We start from the raw sequence: 17,306 nt of genomic DNA, 5'->3' as shown, positions 1-17,306 counted from the left end.
CTCCACCAGCCTGCTGTGGCTGTGTATCGCAGCGTGAAGGCAGCGGCAGACAGAGTGGGGACTGACCTCACTCCGCCTGTCACAGCCGCCCGGACAGACTTAAAACGCGAACCAAAATGCCAGAGTAGCGAAACGGGCCGTTTACCTTGTTGCTCTGGTAGCCTTCAAACGCTCTCAGCGCGCTGTCAGTGAGTTTAACGTGAAAGACGGAGACATTGCTACCGTTGCTCACTCTTCCACAGGACAGTCCGTAGCACTGCTCCTCCTTCAGCGCCGCCATCTTGCTACCGTTCCCACCACGCGCACGGACGCACTCTGTCGTAAACCGAGAACTCCCGTTGCTTTTCAATGAATATTCAATGACCGGTCACTGATGATGAAGTCACTGAGCAGTTATGAAGCCCTATATAGTCACACGTGTAATATAGCAAAATTAAATCTAGACTCCAGAAAACATAACTCACAACTCAGTATTATTAATCATCGACTTTTACTAAATGTAAAACTAATTCGGAGACGACACGTGAATCAGAAAACTAATTTATGCGTATGATACTGTTCTATTTTGTGATCATGTTATAGTTATTCATGGGTGAAAATAAATACACATTTTTTGCAGTATTTAGGAATGGGCAGCGCACATCAGTAATGCGTAGGAAGAGAGAAACGATATGTCATCTGATTACGTCAGCGAAACGTCAATGTCTGAAAAAAAAGTACATCCACTTTGGAATATTCAGAAAATTTTGTCAATGTATAAAAACAAATCAAACATTTTTCCGATAAAATTGAGAGCATATCAATGACTTTAAGTTATGCTATTATCTCAATGCTGTTTTCATGTAGTTCTGTACAAATATGACAGCATACATTTTAATCTCTCATTCGACCAAGGCCAGTTTTATAAGGAAATTTTCGAAAACTTACTGGATATCTTTTCACTACACTGGAAGACAATCTGATACAAAAAAAAAAGGAAACTGCAGTTTGATATCAGACAAATTTTATTGTGATGAATATAAAATTAACAAACGCAGGGAATGCCAGGAACCACTTCACTTGTCACCAGCTGTTAGTTTATGCAACTTTTAGCCTTTGTAGACCATCTACTCTAAAGCAGCCACAGATTGAGTGGTGTCACATGAACTGTGTAAGAAAGCAACGGTCACAAACGGTGGAATAAAAAAAACACCCGGAGGAACATTATGAAAGGAAAATTTCACAGGCAAAAAATGTAGGGAAGGAAAAAATAAACCCACGCACACTCAGAATTGTACTCGAAGGTTCATCCTTCAACATTTGGTCTTAATCATCAAAAACCGAGGTATAATTGACTGAAACTGATTAACAGAAATAAACTTTCCTTCAGTATTATTCATAACCACATCGCTGAGAAAATCTATGTACCATTCTCTGCCCTTGTTGTAAAGGTAATAACTGCACCTCTATTGATAGCAAGTCATGTGACAGATGTTGCAAGTACAGTATATCTACTTTAGCTTATGCTCTAGTGTATGCATATACACGTGACCAGGAATATACAAACCCTGCAGCATTTACCTGCAATCAAATACAGTCATGTATTTGTATAAAACACCTTTGTAAAATGTTAATATTTCTGTTTGACATTGTGTCAGATGGACATTGATTCTGTAGCAGATGGTACTTTTTGAGGCTACAGTTCATCATTTTTAAACTGTATTATATTTTGAGCCGTTTCTTTATATTTACTTCCTCCATATATGTTAATGATGTGGATACAATTTTAGGAACGCCTTTCAGTATAACAGCACAACAAACTCCAGCCTCAGTATGTGCCACAGACCTGACTCGACATGCAAACAACTACAGTAAAAACTGACAGATGCATTGCAATCCATTGCACAGGTGTTTCTATTTTTCTGGTCACGTTGTGTATAAGTAGAGTTTATAGAAAGGGTGTGAGAGCTAGCACACAAGCCAGCTACCTTGCCATCATGCGGATCGAAAATAACAGGGCAGCTGCATAAACCTGTCGACATGAAATGTTGTATCGTAATTAAAACAAAGTCGAACCATATATTCTCTCTTGGTCGGAAACAATTTACCTGCACAATCTGACACTTTAAAACTACAGCATTCAACATAGGAACATATCACAATAGCTTTTCTAATGGGAAAATATTTTTAAATAGCTCCTATCTGAATCTGTGGTAATTTATTATTATTTTGTATGCTTAAATAATCAATCTCCAACATTAACTAGCACAGACAAAAACAATGGCAGCAAAAGAAAACAGTGTCTGGCAATGTGACAGATATGCATAATCCTACACATTTAAAAGGTTGGAAATGCAATTCCCATATGCAAATATTGATGTCTTATTATTTGTCACATATAGTTCTCAAACATAGCAGAGAAAGGAGAGTGACAGTGATGAGGCAGCTGACCGACTGACATTTCCAACCCCTTTGACCAAAGATCAGGAGGCACTGCCAGATGTGCTTCTGTGCTGAGGCACTCACATCGCAGTGGCTTGGTCAGGCCATCACTACAGGCTTGGTTCAATTTCTAGCAGCTATGACAACAGATAATGCTACGCCACCAATGGCTACTGCAGTGGCGCCGAATAGCCACTTCCAGCTGAGACCCTGGGGAAATGAAAGGAACAAAAGTAGCATGTTAAATAGTATCATGATTTCTGGCACAGTGAAAAGCTCAAAGCAACATCTGACTTAAAACACTGTTACACAAGGTGTGCCTTGACGATTATTCATACAATACTCCAAAAGAAGCAATGAAAGTGCGTGAGCATCGTGTGATAATAGACAGAGATTCAAGCTGTATTCAAACTAAACATTTTGAACACTCAATGACTGTCTTACCCATGAAGACTTGGCCCGGTGTTTCTGTGTGCTGCTGCTACTAGCGGGGTTACCCAGCATCTTCTTGTACATGGCCTGCTCTGCTCCTCTCTGCTCAGAGTGCTTCTTCACCAGCTTGGAGAGCTCTGTGTGGATAGTCTGCACAGAGAAAGAAGGCGTACAGGTGCTACAGGCTCCCGCTCAACACCCAAACCCCTCTCTATTCTCTACCAGCTATCCCAACATGAGGGAAACGGCTCCTCTACAACAAGCCGAGACCGATTTCCTTGTTAATGGCAGTGTGTCAGGATGACAATACCCTTACATCAACAGACACAAGTGGTCACCAAGTGGTCTGCAAAGAGTGGACAATGATGTCATGAGACTTTTCAAAAGGAACATGACCTACCATTTGTCTACAATCATGTTGGATAGATAAAGCATCATTTTAAAAGTTAAATATATATGTTACTCCCGGACAAAATGTTTATGCTGTTCTTTGTTGCCTTACAAGAAATCACAGGCTTGCATCACAGAATTAGCCTGCCATTCAGCCCACATGTCCACACAATTCCAGGATATGGGTTTAGTTATTGTTCCAGCACTGTCTCAGATCTGAGTCACTTTACTGCTCTTAAAGCTGGTGAGTGACTAAGCAAACCAATGCTTTCAGAGACGACAAAAATGTTTGTAAATGCGCTTCAGAAAGCTTCCATTGATGGAGCACCATTACATAGAGTTAACAGCAATGTTCACTTAAAAGTAATTTTTATAAATGAGCATAGTCTACATTTAAAAACGTTTGCGGGAACCGGAGAGCCAGTGTGACTGTCTGTACATGTCTCTACCTTGAGGATTTGGCTGTTCCTATCCAATACTAAGAGTAAGGAGACACATTTTCAGTGTGTTTCAGCAGACCACCCATGGCAAGTTCGCACCACTATTGTGCAATCAGCTACCCACCAAAATGACAAAAATGACACTGACTTGTCCCCAGTGCAAAGATAAAGTAGGTTAAACAAACATGCAAGATCTTGTCCTAACAACATCTGTGTGTCCAAACACTGCGCAGATGGTTTGAGGCAGTCTAAACTGGAATTGTCAAGTTTGCGTGTCATGTCAAAAAAAAAAAAACCACAGGCAAATAAATCTCCTGCCATCCATTTTAGTAGAAGATAAAGGGCGTGAATAGCTGACACCAATGTAAAAAATGGAGACAGCATGTCTGTCAGTGCCTGGAGAATAGAGCAATAGCACGTCATCCTGTCACTCCATGACGCCTGCGCCTGTCTAAGACTGCCTCATTGATTATAATGGCAGTGTCCTGGTATTGTCACTGAAGCCCACCCACTGTTCTTGCTGTTAGAACATGATGTTATTTAGAGAATCTTTTCATTACTACAGCACTTAGAGGCAAGTCAATTTTAGTATTAAAACAGCTAAACTTGCACAAGGTTTCAAATGTGTGCTGACACATAGATATCATTGCAAACATACAAACAGTGGACAGGAATGTTTTGACGCAACACTGCCAGGAAAAACTGACTGCTACCGCATACTATCTACAACATGCATCTTTGTGCTTGAGATATGAGTAGATTCAATGCACCTAAGATGCATATTGCAAAATGCGATGTAAAGGATGGATGAAATGCTTAAGTGGAGGCCAGGCCATGTGCTGTTTGACAGATTGGTGTAGGACTGAAGTGGGGGATTCTGGGCATGAGTACCATGCTGCTACAGCTCACAGATGATCCAAGAAGCCCACGCACTGAGCTGAGTTCTGTCAAATGGCCTAGTGTAGCCAAAGAACCACATATACCCAACTGTATAAGCAGAACAGAAACAGTGGCTAGGTATTAGATATGCCTGGGGTGCAGGGCAAACCTATTTACAGCCACAACATGAAAACAAATCCTCAGAAATGATGAATCAGCAGTCCACCTGACCTTGCACACAGACGTGATTTGATATTTTACCCTATGGCACCATCTACTGGCCATAAGAAAGACATTTCTCCATACTAAAAGCTGTGTTTTTACCAAAAGTACCTTGTTGCTCGGTTCCAACTTCAGTGCCTTCCTCAAAGTCTGAATGGCTTCTGTGTATTCACCTTGCAGGGCAAGCACCTTGAGCGAAAACAAATCATTAATAAAACATTCTATCACAGGCTAACAGAGAAAGTCAAAGAACAAGAATGATATGTACCTTGCCCATGCGGAAAAGTGCTTTTATGTTGTCTGGCTGGTGTGCCAGTGCCAAGACACAAGATTTAAGTGCTGCATCATAGTGGTCCAGTTTCAGCTGAGAAGCAGCCATGTTGTTTAAACACTTCACCTTTACATCCGTGAGCTCATTCTCCTCCTCGGGACTAATATCAACTGCAGCAAAAGAAACCACAACATCAACAAAAAGTTTAAAACCAGTAAAAAAGAAAAACAAAAAATGGTCACAAAAAGACAATCTTAAAATTTGTTAAATTAGTTAAAGCTATGCACCATGGAAGGCAGGCCATATGTGAGACTTTTTAACCATGTGGGACATGTTAGGTAAGAGCCCCCTCTTGTTTATGGGGTTAAACGAAAATGTCCAAAAAATGCATAATGAAAGTATGCATCCACTCTTTAAATGCCTTGATCGGCCGATTGTTAGGTACCCCCTAAGCCCATTGCTGAGTGACAGAAAACTTCCATCTGTAATTAACTTCTCACTGACTCTCCAGCCTGCATCTCACCTTTAGAACTAGACTCTGTTATCTGCAGGGCAATGCCATATGAGTTAACTGCAAAAGCGTAGTCCCCACGCTGATAATGAACATTGCCTCTCTCTCTCTTATGGATGGCCAGGGCAATCTTTTCTGGAGGAGGAAGCAGCTCCAGGTCTGGGGCATCAGTAGCTTCCAACAGTTCCACTTCAAGGGACAGCTCAGCATTGGGGGGAACTTCAGGTTCAAAACTGGAAAGGTGAGGAAACACAGTCAAGTTTAGACGATAAGGAAATAAAAGATATCAATCACTAGATTACACAAAAGGAATCTCAACAGTCACATGTCCTGATGAAAGTGTGCAGACAGGCACCTAAGATCCAAGAACCAGGAACAGAGCTTGTAGAGCAAGTAAAGCTGCATTGTACAAATTACAATTACAAAGTAAGGGAATGTACATCTGTTTCTGAATTAACAGTAAGTAAGTAAAGCTTTATTCATATAGCATGTTTTAAAGGCAAGTTTGAAACTGTGGCTTCCGTATGGTTGTTGTAATATTTACATGAAAACTGCCTTTAGAAGTTAGATTAAAACAAATCCCTACCTCCCCCGTGCACCGTATGCGTATTTGCCATCAGTCTGAATGAGGGCCTTCTCTCCCATTTCCATGAGCTGCACTGTGAGATCTAAAGCCTGAAAGGACAACAATCTCACTGCAGTGTGATACTGATATGTACAATGTAGCACTAAGTGCTATCAGTAGCATGAAGCAAATTAAGCATAATCTGATGTGAGAAGGGGAACTCTGTCTTCCCCATTTGAGAGGTTTTCTCAAATTGTTCATTTTTACCTGGATGACGTCTCCATCGCCAAGTGTGAAACAAAGGTCAGACTGGTCCTCTGCAAGTGTCCCATCCATCAGGTATGTCTTAAGATTAATCTTTACATTCTGTCCTTTCTGTGGCCGACTGTCTGGCCCTTCTCCTGCCTCCAGGACTTTTTTCTTCAGCTGGTCATTACCTAGAGACAAACACAGCCACAGCAATTTCAGTCAGTTAAAGCACTGATCCCTGTCCAGTGACTGTGGGGCAACCACAAATCAGAAGCCTTGCTTAAGGGAATCACAACACCTTGGACTCTCACATGGGAGTGTGTGGCTTTCATCAGAGGACATTCCTCTAATAAATATCAACTTCTAAACTTCTTCAACACCTTCCACAGGAATGTATTCTCCCACATATCTGACATTTTACCATGATGCCTTTGTTACATACCCAATACATCCAGCCATTCTTCCACTGGTCCTTGAGGGTTTGGTTCTGTATCTTCGGTTTTCTTTTTAGCCTCATCTGTGTTTTTCCCCTTCCCACCTCCGGCATCTTCCAGAGGTGGGGGTTCGTCGTCAATGTCTTCGTCTAAAACCTCAAAGTCCTCCCCGCTGTCCAGCAACGAGGTTCGTCCATTCTTCTTTGCTGATGGCGCACTGTCATGGCTATCAGAGACGTCCATAATTTCCTCTATTTCGGTCATTAATGGAGTACTCTGAGACAGAATGTTGACAAATTCAAAAATGCAATATTATTGATTTCAATAACTGTCCTATACCAGAATCCAAAATCAGAGTCAAAATCACTTTTTAAAGACTGATCGCTGCGATATTATAATATCAGTGAGCTTATTGCTTACACATAGCTTTCATGCTAACATAATATCTACAGTAAAAACTGCCCTCCAAAATCATCCATGACTGACGTCCATGACAAAAACCATGACGTGACAATTACAAATACAATCCACCTGTGATTCTTTTTGCTTCACTGGTGTATTTTATTGATAGGAGCTAGCCACACGTTTCCAGAAGTTTCTGACAACTATCCTACCGCTCTTCAAGCGGCTAGCAGGCTACTGCTAACAGACGTTAGCCGAGGAAGTTGACAATAGCAAACCAGCATTAGCTGTGATCTCGCTAGGTATCCAGCTAGCTACTGTTTGTGAACATTAAGTGGCTGTTTTTATCTTGTCTTGCAGTGCACCGCTGCTTCTATCAAGTTCAGATAGAGTCAGTCAGTCAGTGTCATTTATGATAAACCCCTTTATCAAAATAAACGGACCCTCACCGTTAACCACTGTGTATGCTGAGGCTTGTTGTGGTCCTGGACAATCTCTCCTTCAGTTTACAGTGGCGAAGTCAGTTTGCTGTTGGGGAAGCCGAGACCAGCGCGACCTCTATGGGTTGCTGATTATACAACATCAAACTGACTTCGTCGCGGTCTCCAGCTCATCCAAACAATCTGCTTCCTGTTAACCTTGAGCTCCTGTGCGTCTATTGGACCTTTTCATGCATATTAATGTCTGGACTCAAAGACGAACAGAGGACTGCAATTTTAGGTTTTAATGTCGAATAATTACTTCACCTCTGTCCTGCTAAAGTACTGCTAGGTAAGTAGCCATCATATAATACAAATGTATTTACCAGATTGTGATTGTATCCACTGAGGACTAATAAGTGTCTGTTTATAATTCAGAAATAGGACAAAATAAAATATGATAGCACATTTCTTAAGGTCATTTAAAAGACCTGCCACATGAAGAATGTTGTCATCCATCTTATCCTAAAAACAACAACAAAAAAGATCGCCGATGATAAAGCTCCTGAATGTACACAGCAGGACTTTATAGTTAATAGTTTAACTATAAAGCCATTAATGGTTTCATGCTTAATCTGAGCTGTGTTGAGCCATGTCCAAACTCAAAATGTGTGGCAGAAATATGAAGTGTGGGTTTAATCCAAAGCAAAACTGGTAAAATACCAGTTGCAGATCAAATCAAACACGCTGATTAAGGCCTAAAAAAAACAATTCTAATTAAAAGAACGATTAATACTTAAAACAGGGCACTCAAACCCTCTTCATTTAGGTGCAGAAGTCCTTTTAAGTTAACCCTTACCCTTAATCAGTCTTTGCCAGAAGCTGTCACCTTAAACATCATGCAGGTATAAAACATACAATACATTCGTATTTCATTTTCCAAATTTTGAAGAGGGTGCACCCACTGGAAATTTGTGTTTCAAAGATGAACATGATTTACAAAAAAGCCTGAAGTGACCCTTTCCTGTGCTGTATATAAATTTTCTGTATGCAGCAGATAAGATGGGTCAAAAGCTAAATGAGCGCTCAGAGAAGGGATTCAAACAACAAGGAAAAATCAAATGACATTTATTATTGATGCATCGTTTCTTTTTTGATAAGCAAATTATCTGTTTTTCTTTCAGTCTAAAGAAACTTTACAATATAAAGAAACATACAAAGAACATCTTTATTACCTACACAAGACACCTAAGTCCCTAAGACAAGATTCTGAACTATCCTACCATGTAAATACAAAGCAAACCCAAGAGACAGACTGCTTCATATTGAATACTGCCGTGTCATCAGAAAGGACCATGAACGGTACAGGAGAATCATTCATATCCCCTTCCCTTGAATCCCCCACCCCTCCCCGACTCAACATAACCACCCGACCCCACCAGCAAATCTTCCTAATGGTACAGTATTATACATCACAATAGAAGTACAGAGATGGCCAACGATCGATATACACAGAGGACTGAGAGAGGATCAGTGAGAGAGCTTCAATCTATACAACGCTATAACAGGAGTGGATAGCAAAGGACACAGTTACCTTTTGATCTATTCTTAATTTAAAATGAGGTTCTCATAAGTATTTTTAACCTTTTTAAAAGTGTTCTTAAATTGATAAAAATCCTTCATATTAAAAACTGCAGTAAGAGGTCACATGTTTTTTGTGAGAAGATGCCCTTTGGAAAAAAAATGATTCAAAATGATCATTCAAAGCCAATAGTAACATTTAACTGAAGCACAAGGAGACAAGGGCAGAGTGAGGACGCCACAGCTTGTTTGCTTCTCTCTGTCCTGTCCTCTCTCTGTCCTATCCTCCCCACCATACAAGTCTTTAACATACAGTCTGCATTTATTGTGTTACTGTATTCTATACATTTTTACGGAAATTTAGCCACGTGAGCCAAATAGTCAGCGCATCCGTTCTCTATGAAAAACATGGACAGATTTATTTATAATTTACTTTCAGCTGTATTCATTGGTAGTGACTGACATATCAAAACATGTCAATGATATCAAAATGCATTATACAGTATTTACAAAAAAGGAAATTAAGGGGGTTAGGGGGGTGAGGGATGGGATTGGAGGAGAGAAGGGAGGTGTGTGTCACTACATTGAAGGAACACTGGAGAGAGTGTTTCCCAGGCCACCGCTAGCCAAATCCTGGAGATGTCCCTGTTGAACTCTGGGTACAATCTGTTCACATTGATATCAGAAAATTGATAAGTACGTCACCATCACCGATAGAGGCTACAGTGGTTGTTTAGTTATTGTTGGTTTGAACACGGCCATGACGCAAGTGCTGCAGTGTGATGCTATGAGAGATCATTTATCCCTTTGAAACAGTGACAGAGTTGACCAAGCCAAGAGTACATAACATACAGAAAGAAACACATTAAATAGCGTGATATTTAACTATGCTTTTCTTTGTGTGCAGATTTTATGGGCTTTCATTTTTTTCTGTTGAATACATTTAAAATAAAAACAATCTGCTGAAAACAATCCACAAAAATGGAGATATATCCATTACAAAAGTATCCCATTATTCCTCTTCTTTTGACCGATGTGGGGGGCACATCACTCTGCTCCCATCATCAGCGCTGCTACAGCCTCCCAGTGCTCCGGATCCATTATCCCGTATATAAGGGACTCACTGAGGGAACTGATCGATGTGAGCTCCGAGGAGATGTTCATTTAGCCTGTCCTGTCTGAGTTAAGAAAGTGGATCATACAGGATCTGTGAGTTCAACCCAAACTCGAAGCAGGCGTCATGAGTGTATCTGAGGTCCCGCAACATCTCCCAATCCAAAAAGGAGACGTCGGTGAGAGGCCGGTGCGAATCCGGGGAGGAAAACAGTGCCGCTCGGAGTCCACAGTGAGGGTGAAATCACACAAAGTGAGGAAGGGAAAGGAACCACGTTTTAGGATTCACAGACAACTTGTAAATAACAAATTATAAAACGAGCACAATACAAGCTAAATATGTATTTACAGACAAGACCAAATCCATAAAAGAGACGCTCTCTCGCTCTGTCTGTTACCAAATGAGACCCGGCACCTGTCCTGACAATCATCTCAGGAGTTCATCAGAGCCGTTCCCATGCAGTAAAAACACAGGAACACGTGAGAAGGGGTGCTCATTAAGACAAGATAGATAGACGTACGATCATTCAGGTGCATCAGCAGACACGCTGTACCAGAAAACAGGAAGGTTCTGAGAAAGCCCCTGTTTTAACTGCATGGATAGTTTTAGCTGAGACGCTGTCACCTCAGCACAAACTACGCCCTTGGGTGGAGACAGTCAATTATCCCGATGACTCTTATTTTGAAAGTTTACGCAAATGTTGCTACAAACATTTAGGTGGCAGAGACTGGAGCTACAAGTTCAGAAGAAGTATTAAGGAGAGGTATGTGAAGTGAGACTGACTGTGACAAAAAAGAAAAAAAAAACAAAACGAAACAGACATCAAATAACCTAAAAATCATGTAAACAGAAAATCATTGTGCATTTTTCGAGTGTGTGCTTATTCTGTCATTGTTGATGCTGCTGCTGAGATAAAATGTGCCCTTTACAGGAAATCATAACTACATTAGTAGAATAATATCAATTATGAAAATTATAACAATAATATTACCATCAACAACAAAAATACAAACATTTAATGAAAACCATTCTTGCCCTAAAATAACATTATCAGTTCATCTCTTTTTGTGTGTGTGTTTTTTATCATTCCGCCAACACAGGAGCAGAGTTTTTGAATGAGAGTTTTCGGCCCCTGTCAGTCAACAGCTGCGTGCCCTCATACGTTATGATCAGCATGATATAATGGAGTGGTGGTAGATGCAGAGAGGCATTGGGCTTGATCGCCACCCACGAGGGCAGGTTTTGGGTTTGGGAGAGACAGGCTTGGAGCAGTTTCTGGCTCTTACTGTCCGAGGGCCCGTGTCGAGGCCCGGCAGGCGAGGAGAAGCGAAGAAGAGGCCCATCCTGTTGCTTGGAGTCCTTTTCATGTTCTTACACCCATTTTACAGGCATTGGGATGGGGGACCTTGAGGGGAGTCCTGCTTTCCAGGGGCATCCCCAGGGGCTGTGTGGCACAGCACACCGTCCACGAGGAGGAGGAGGAGGAGGTGGGAAGGGACGGAGGAGGGTAATGCAAGACGCACCGGGTTAGATGGGAAAGGGAGATTGGGATAAGGGGAGATGAAAAAGAAATAAAATAAAATAAAAGATAAAATAAAAAAATCACACACTCATCGTCATGTTGGGTGAATACTGTAAAGAGAGAAAAAAGAGAGGGAAGGGAGAAAAGATAAGCCAAAACTATATTAAACTTGTTCTACTACCCAGTACAAGATGAAAGCAATACAACTACCTAATCTAAACGCCATGTCCAGGACACCGGCCTCTTGCAGCATACATTACATGTAACAATTAACCCTTTCTAATTTACTCTCTATGTCAGTAAACCAGCAGCAAGCAAAGCAGAGTCCAGCCCAAGGAGAAAATGTTAGGGAATTTCAGATCACAGTGAAGATACTGGAGCAAAATGTGGTTGTCAGTCTCACATTAATCACTATATGACAATCTCTCCATGCATCAGAGAAAGCATATTATCTGCGTCTCTTCCATGCTCATGTTGGTGCATGCACGCTGTGTTTGTGTGTGTGTGTGTGTGTGTGTGTTGGGTAAAGCTGGGAAAACTGGGCACAATATAAAGGACTGATAATGAGCTCGATTGAGCGCAGAGGCCTGGTTTTAGGGTCAGGGAGATTTTTTGGTGCTAAATAGAGCAGGGCCTGGTTTCACAGAGATATTTTGGACTGGTCTGTAGCATCTTCATTTTGCTCTTAGATTAGTCTGATTTGAGTTGGAGAGGTTCACAAAAATGAAGCCTGACTAATTGTTTCCATGGTAACAATCAATGACTGCTTCTGACCAGTGGGACCAAATGACAAAAAAGAAGAAATCATGGCTCATAATTAGCAGTTTGTTTACAGTGTTCTGAGGCAAAATGAGAAGGGAAAGAGCTTTTAAAGACCTTTGTTGGAAACATAAAGCAGTAAGGACATTGTGGGTGAGTTTTGTTTGTCCGGGGAAACTTTCCTGAGGTTGACAGATGCATAAGCAGTATCCGATTGAGCCCTGTCACAGCACAGCATCTGACTCGGCCACAGGTCTGTACCATGCTGAGATTTTAAGCTACGAGAAGCGCTCTTTGTTAAATTTTTTTTCTCTAAATTTTTCCAGAAGGCAATATTTTCTTTTGGAGTGAACAGAGCTGAGCGGTTTGGCATGGCGGCCATGTTTTTTGGTTTGAAAAAGATTTACCCAGAATTCATGGCAATCTGTTCCCACCTGAGACACCCAACAACTACACAGCTTTGTGCAACGGACAGATTTAGACTTAAGCCTGACTATTAGTTTGATCTAAGCCACAGGCAAAGTGTATCCGTGAAACCGGCCCTCGGCTTGCATGAACAGTTAGCGCACACAACCATCTAGTGTGCAGGGGTTTAGGATCTAAAGTTCTTGCCCTGTAATTGAGTTTCAGACCAGATGGAGCAATCACAATTCAAATATATTTCCATGACTGGATAAATCTAAATGTGATGCTGCTGTTTGATCGAGTAACCAGAATAGGATTTCATAATGTGTTCTAAGTTGTTCCCAGCTTAAGAGGTATGCTGTCTCTTTCTGTACTCACACTTTCACTTTGGAATGGGTTTAAAAAGTTGCCTGCCATCTCGCCGTCGTCCCGCGGAGTGCCGGGAGGATTGTTCATGCCTGCCATGTTGTTGGGAGAATTCTACAGCGCAGATGAGAAGAAACAATAAGAAGACGCACTCCTTACAGGCAGACAAAAAGAGGCACACACAGACAGTCAGTCAGTCTTACCTTTGGCAACCCATCCATGTCACCAGAGCCTGCGATCAGAAATGGAAAAAAAAGGAGAGACCTGAATCATTCTGAAGCAACTGTTGACTGATCCTCCGCATCCTGCTGCAAATTCAACATCAGTTCAGGATATACAGTGCAAGCACAAGCAGCCTGCCCCCTCACACATAATGGCCTGTAATTAAGCTATTTGTTTCAGATACAGATGAGCACCAACTCGCTGGCTTCACTGATCACGTCTCACCAATCTACAAGATCGATTGGCCTGCTCACTGCCCTACTAATCTGTTTTAGCTTTGTTCAATAGCAGGAGGAGGGAGAACACTTCCTCTATAAGCCATAAGAGGGCAGAGTCTGTCTTCTAAAGGCCTTTGTTCATGGAGAGTAACAGGTTTCACTCAATATACTCAGTGCCTGCTACGCACACTGCACACTTTAGCTACTCACCTAGCGATCCGTTCATATGATGCTGCTCCATAGCACCCATTCCACCCATGGGCCCATCAGGACCAGGTCCCATCGGGAACTGAAGAAAAATAGCAGTAAAATGTCCAAAGGTCAGTGCTAGGGTAGCATGACAGGGTAGTAGATTAGACAGAAAAATAAAAATAAGTCTTTAAATATAGGAACACTGTAATTCAAAATTCCCTTACATTAGGTCTGTTTCCACCCGGGCCGATAGGGTTCATCATTGTGTAGATGTTTTCACTCGAGTTTGTTGAATCTATGAATAAAGAGCAGTTGGATGATCAAAATCAGAATACTGTAAAGCACGCTGTGCCTCGTAGACTCAAAGAAATACTTGCAGATAAAGCTCCAGCTCTATTATCCCTGTCTGTTTCATATCCGATATCCGATTGTTCAAGAAAATGTCAAAAAATAAGGTGGATTTGGGGTAATGAATGGAAAACAACGAGCTAAGCTGCACAGAGCCAGCTGGAGAGCCACTGCCTCTCACTGTATTTGACATCGTTTCAGTTTAATTTAGCCATTTGTAAAACGCATTCGGCCGCAACCCAGGCATGTTCTTATTTCTGCTGAACAGGACAAAGACTACCCGTACTTCACTTTAAGTGCCACTGCATCATGCCCGTGAATCTGTCTGTCAATCAATCTACACACTGCTTTCTGCGATGTGCAATAAAAGAAACCCATTATCCCTTGTTCCTATAATCACTAGATTAGACCAAGTTTTTACATGGACACCCTGGCAACTTAGCAACAACCAGCACATGCTGTGTCGCTCCTGGTGTGTCTGTCTGTCCTGAAAAGATTCAGAAGGATGAGGTGACCTTGATCTGACATTGCAGGCAGAAAGTTGTGAGTGGAAGACTGAGAAAAGCAGGAACGAATATGAAAAACAGACTGAAAGACAGGGGAGGAGATGGATACAGCATGTGCAAAGTGGCAGAGAAATCTTGCCTGTTATTGTCCCTGAATCTAGCTTGTGTTGTCGTGACTGGAGGAGGGGGGCAATACTGAGTGGGAGGTGTGCATTTTTGTGGGAGGTTTGTGTGTGTGTGTGTGTGTGTGTGTGAGTGCGTGTGCACGCTCAGTCTTGGCGACTGCAGTGGAAATATGTTTTCCCTCCCGGTGTACGTGTGAGCAGGAGCGTTTTGTGCAAAAAGGTTGCCCCAGCAACGTATCACAATAGAGGTATGTATATAAATAATAAATAGTGGACACAAAAAGAAGCTCTCCACAGGCCAACAGAAACAGAACATCTACAGGATGTCAGCCAACGGTGTTTTGTTCTCCGCTAATCCTCCACAGAGACACAAGATTGATGGGTCAAAGCTGAGATGGATGACTCATTTGATTGCAGACTGACATGCTTCTGCTTCCCTTTTATGCAACTGTCTCCACAATGAGGAAACATGGCTAACAACACTGGAATATTTTTCAGAATGTGTTTAAAGTGGAAACAGCTGACAACAAATGTGATACCTGACCACATTTCTTTGTCGTACGTGTGGCACATATAATACAAACTTCGGCCCACTGTAATATTTCACCATTTTTCAGTGTTTTACGCTTGCAAAACTGCTCCTAACAGCTCAGTTCCTACAGTATTTAGAGTCCTATAACTGCCTGTCTCTCCCAAAGAGAGATGTGTATCAGACAGAGAGCAGGTTTGATGTTTTTTAGACAGAGCCTGTGTTCAGTGAACACTGGATAAAAGTAGAAATCAGAGGGGAAACTGAAGTGTATAACTCACCTCCAGGGCTAGGCATGATGGGAGTTCCTGGTGGGCCGCCTCCCCCTGGAGGGCCCTGAGGGGTGAGGAAGCAAGAGAAGAAGAGAAATGAGTGCTGAGTGCATCTGGATGGCAACGTGCCTGTTAGATATTACTGCATGACAGGTAATTTATGGCCCATGGTCGAACACGAGTCCATGACGGGACACTTACCACGTAGTTGCCTGGAGATGAAGATGAATAAGCTATCTGCGGAGAGAATAGACCCGAGGTGAAACAAAACATGAGACACAGTTATTGTTAACACACTCAGTCGCGTAGGAGATAAAGATGTAAGAGAATGTGACTCACTGAGTTGGTGTTGGGGTTTGGCCATGGACCTCTTCCACCAGGACCCCTGGGGGAAACATACAGAAAGATTTAACAGATATCTGGCGCATGGCAAAGCTTCACAGGAAATCCTTGTCACATGTGATGATTTCAAACTGGTGATTTCTGAAGTGCATATACATTGTAAGTGTGGTAACAGCACTTTAACTGCAGAGGACACAGTCACAAACATCCCTAATGCATTAAATCCTTCTTACAAGAATCAGAACACTTTATATTAAGGCACACATATTCACCATTAACTAGTTGCTTATTAGCATGCATATTAGTGGCAAATTGGCTCTTTTTTAGTTGTTATGAAGCACACACTAATGCCTTCTTCTGCATGAGCATATTCTACAGCTACTAGACCACTAACTAAGACTAAGTCCCTCAATAACCTCCTAATTATTGGTTACTGATAGGAAGTAAGGAAGTTGTTGCAGACGCATCACAATCTTAATAACCAAACCCTCACCTTCAATAACCCTAACACAGAGAACAAGGCATTATTATGTGCTTTGTATCGACTAATAAAGAGCTAATATGCAACTAAGATGCATGCTAATAAGCTGCTAGTTAATATATGAACATTAATATAAAGCGTGAAGAATAAAGAGTTTTGCACTTTCATAGATGTGAAGAAAGTTTCTGTGGTTTTATTCTGTTCTACTGTGATGTGAGTTCAAAGGGCAGGAACACATATTTGTATGTATAAACAAGTATTTAGCAGAGAGAAAAAAAGCAAATGCTGCAGCTATCAACCAATCAGCCCCTCATAAATGTCCCGACCAGGTTCCTGGTTCAGGTTTGACATATCACAGTCACTGCCCCCACATCTTAGCAACTGGATTGGTGATAAAACTGGTCTCATAACTGCTCGAAAACAATGGCAAAACAACTAAAATAACCTAAGCTATAAAATAACAACATGAAAATTAGGCTTTTCCTGGCAGCAGAATCCACAAACATTTCAATTTTTTTTTCTCAGTGTACTAACATGTTCATGCCTGGCATCCCTGGCCCCATGGAGTTTGGAGGAGGCCTCATCCCGCCGCCGTAGTTCTGCACAAAGAGACGAGCACACAGTCATCACGCCGTCTCACACCTGCTCCGTCTAAAGGTCTGAATCTTAATGAAGGTCAGCGACGATCA

At 41.7% G+C, this 17,306-nt stretch overlaps 3 protein-coding genes across 4 annotated transcripts in view; all 3 read right to left on the bottom strand.

The window, feature by feature from the left end:
- The window catches only part of ell (elongation factor RNA polymerase II), a 35,782-nt gene extending 35,494 nt beyond the window's left edge, over window positions 1–288 (bottom strand). Inside the window, exon 1 of the mRNA XM_041935128.1 lies at window positions 146–288. Coding sequence (XP_041791062.1) covers window positions 146–280 — 135 coding nt within the window. The 5' untranslated portion in view covers window positions 281–288. The remainder of the gene's footprint in view (window positions 1–145) is intronic.
- Window positions 289–2,139: 1,851 nt separating this feature from the next.
- fkbp8 (FKBP prolyl isomerase 8) lies at window positions 2,140–7,751 on the bottom strand. Its single transcript, XM_041935208.1, has 9 exons — window positions 7,666–7,751; window positions 6,823–7,090; window positions 6,399–6,568; window positions 6,153–6,241; window positions 5,579–5,799; window positions 5,053–5,225; window positions 4,896–4,973; window positions 2,866–3,003; window positions 2,140–2,631 (listed from the first exon to the last, which is right to left on the bottom strand). The coding sequence occupies exons 2-9, from the start codon at window positions 7,076–7,078 to the stop codon at window positions 2,545–2,547; spliced, it is 1,212 nt and encodes a 403-aa protein (XP_041791142.1). The 5' UTR covers window positions 7,079–7,090; window positions 7,666–7,751; the 3' UTR covers window positions 2,140–2,544.
- Window positions 7,752–8,769: 1,018 nt separating this feature from the next.
- ssbp4 (single stranded DNA binding protein 4) overlaps window positions 8,770–17,306 on the bottom strand; it is an 88,360-nt gene continuing 79,823 nt past the window's right edge. Inside the window, exons 9-17 of one of the 2 annotated variants that reach the window (XM_041934604.1) lie at window positions 17,152–17,216; window positions 16,134–16,179; window positions 15,996–16,031; window positions 15,804–15,858; window positions 14,239–14,309; window positions 14,033–14,111; window positions 13,586–13,614; window positions 13,395–13,496; window positions 8,770–11,962 (exon numbers count right to left, since the gene is read on the bottom strand). In XM_041934604.1, the coding sequence (XP_041790538.1) occupies window positions 11,933–11,962; window positions 13,395–13,496; window positions 13,586–13,614; window positions 14,033–14,111; window positions 14,239–14,309; window positions 15,804–15,858; window positions 15,996–16,031; window positions 16,134–16,179; window positions 17,152–17,216 (513 nt within the window). In that variant the 3' untranslated portion in view covers window positions 8,770–11,932. The remainder of the gene's footprint in view (window positions 11,963–13,394; window positions 13,497–13,585; window positions 13,615–14,032; window positions 14,112–14,238; window positions 14,310–15,803; window positions 15,859–15,995; window positions 16,032–16,133; window positions 16,180–17,151; window positions 17,217–17,306) is intronic. The other variant, XM_041934603.1, reaches the window with a different exon arrangement.

Source organism: Chelmon rostratus, chromosome 4, assembly GCF_017976325.1.
Source record: "Chelmon rostratus isolate fCheRos1 chromosome 4, fCheRos1.pri, whole genome shotgun sequence".
NCBI lineage: Eukaryota > Metazoa > Chordata > Actinopteri > Chaetodontiformes > Chaetodontidae > Chelmon > Chelmon rostratus.
This window is presented reverse-complemented; position numbering and strand designations above follow the sequence as displayed.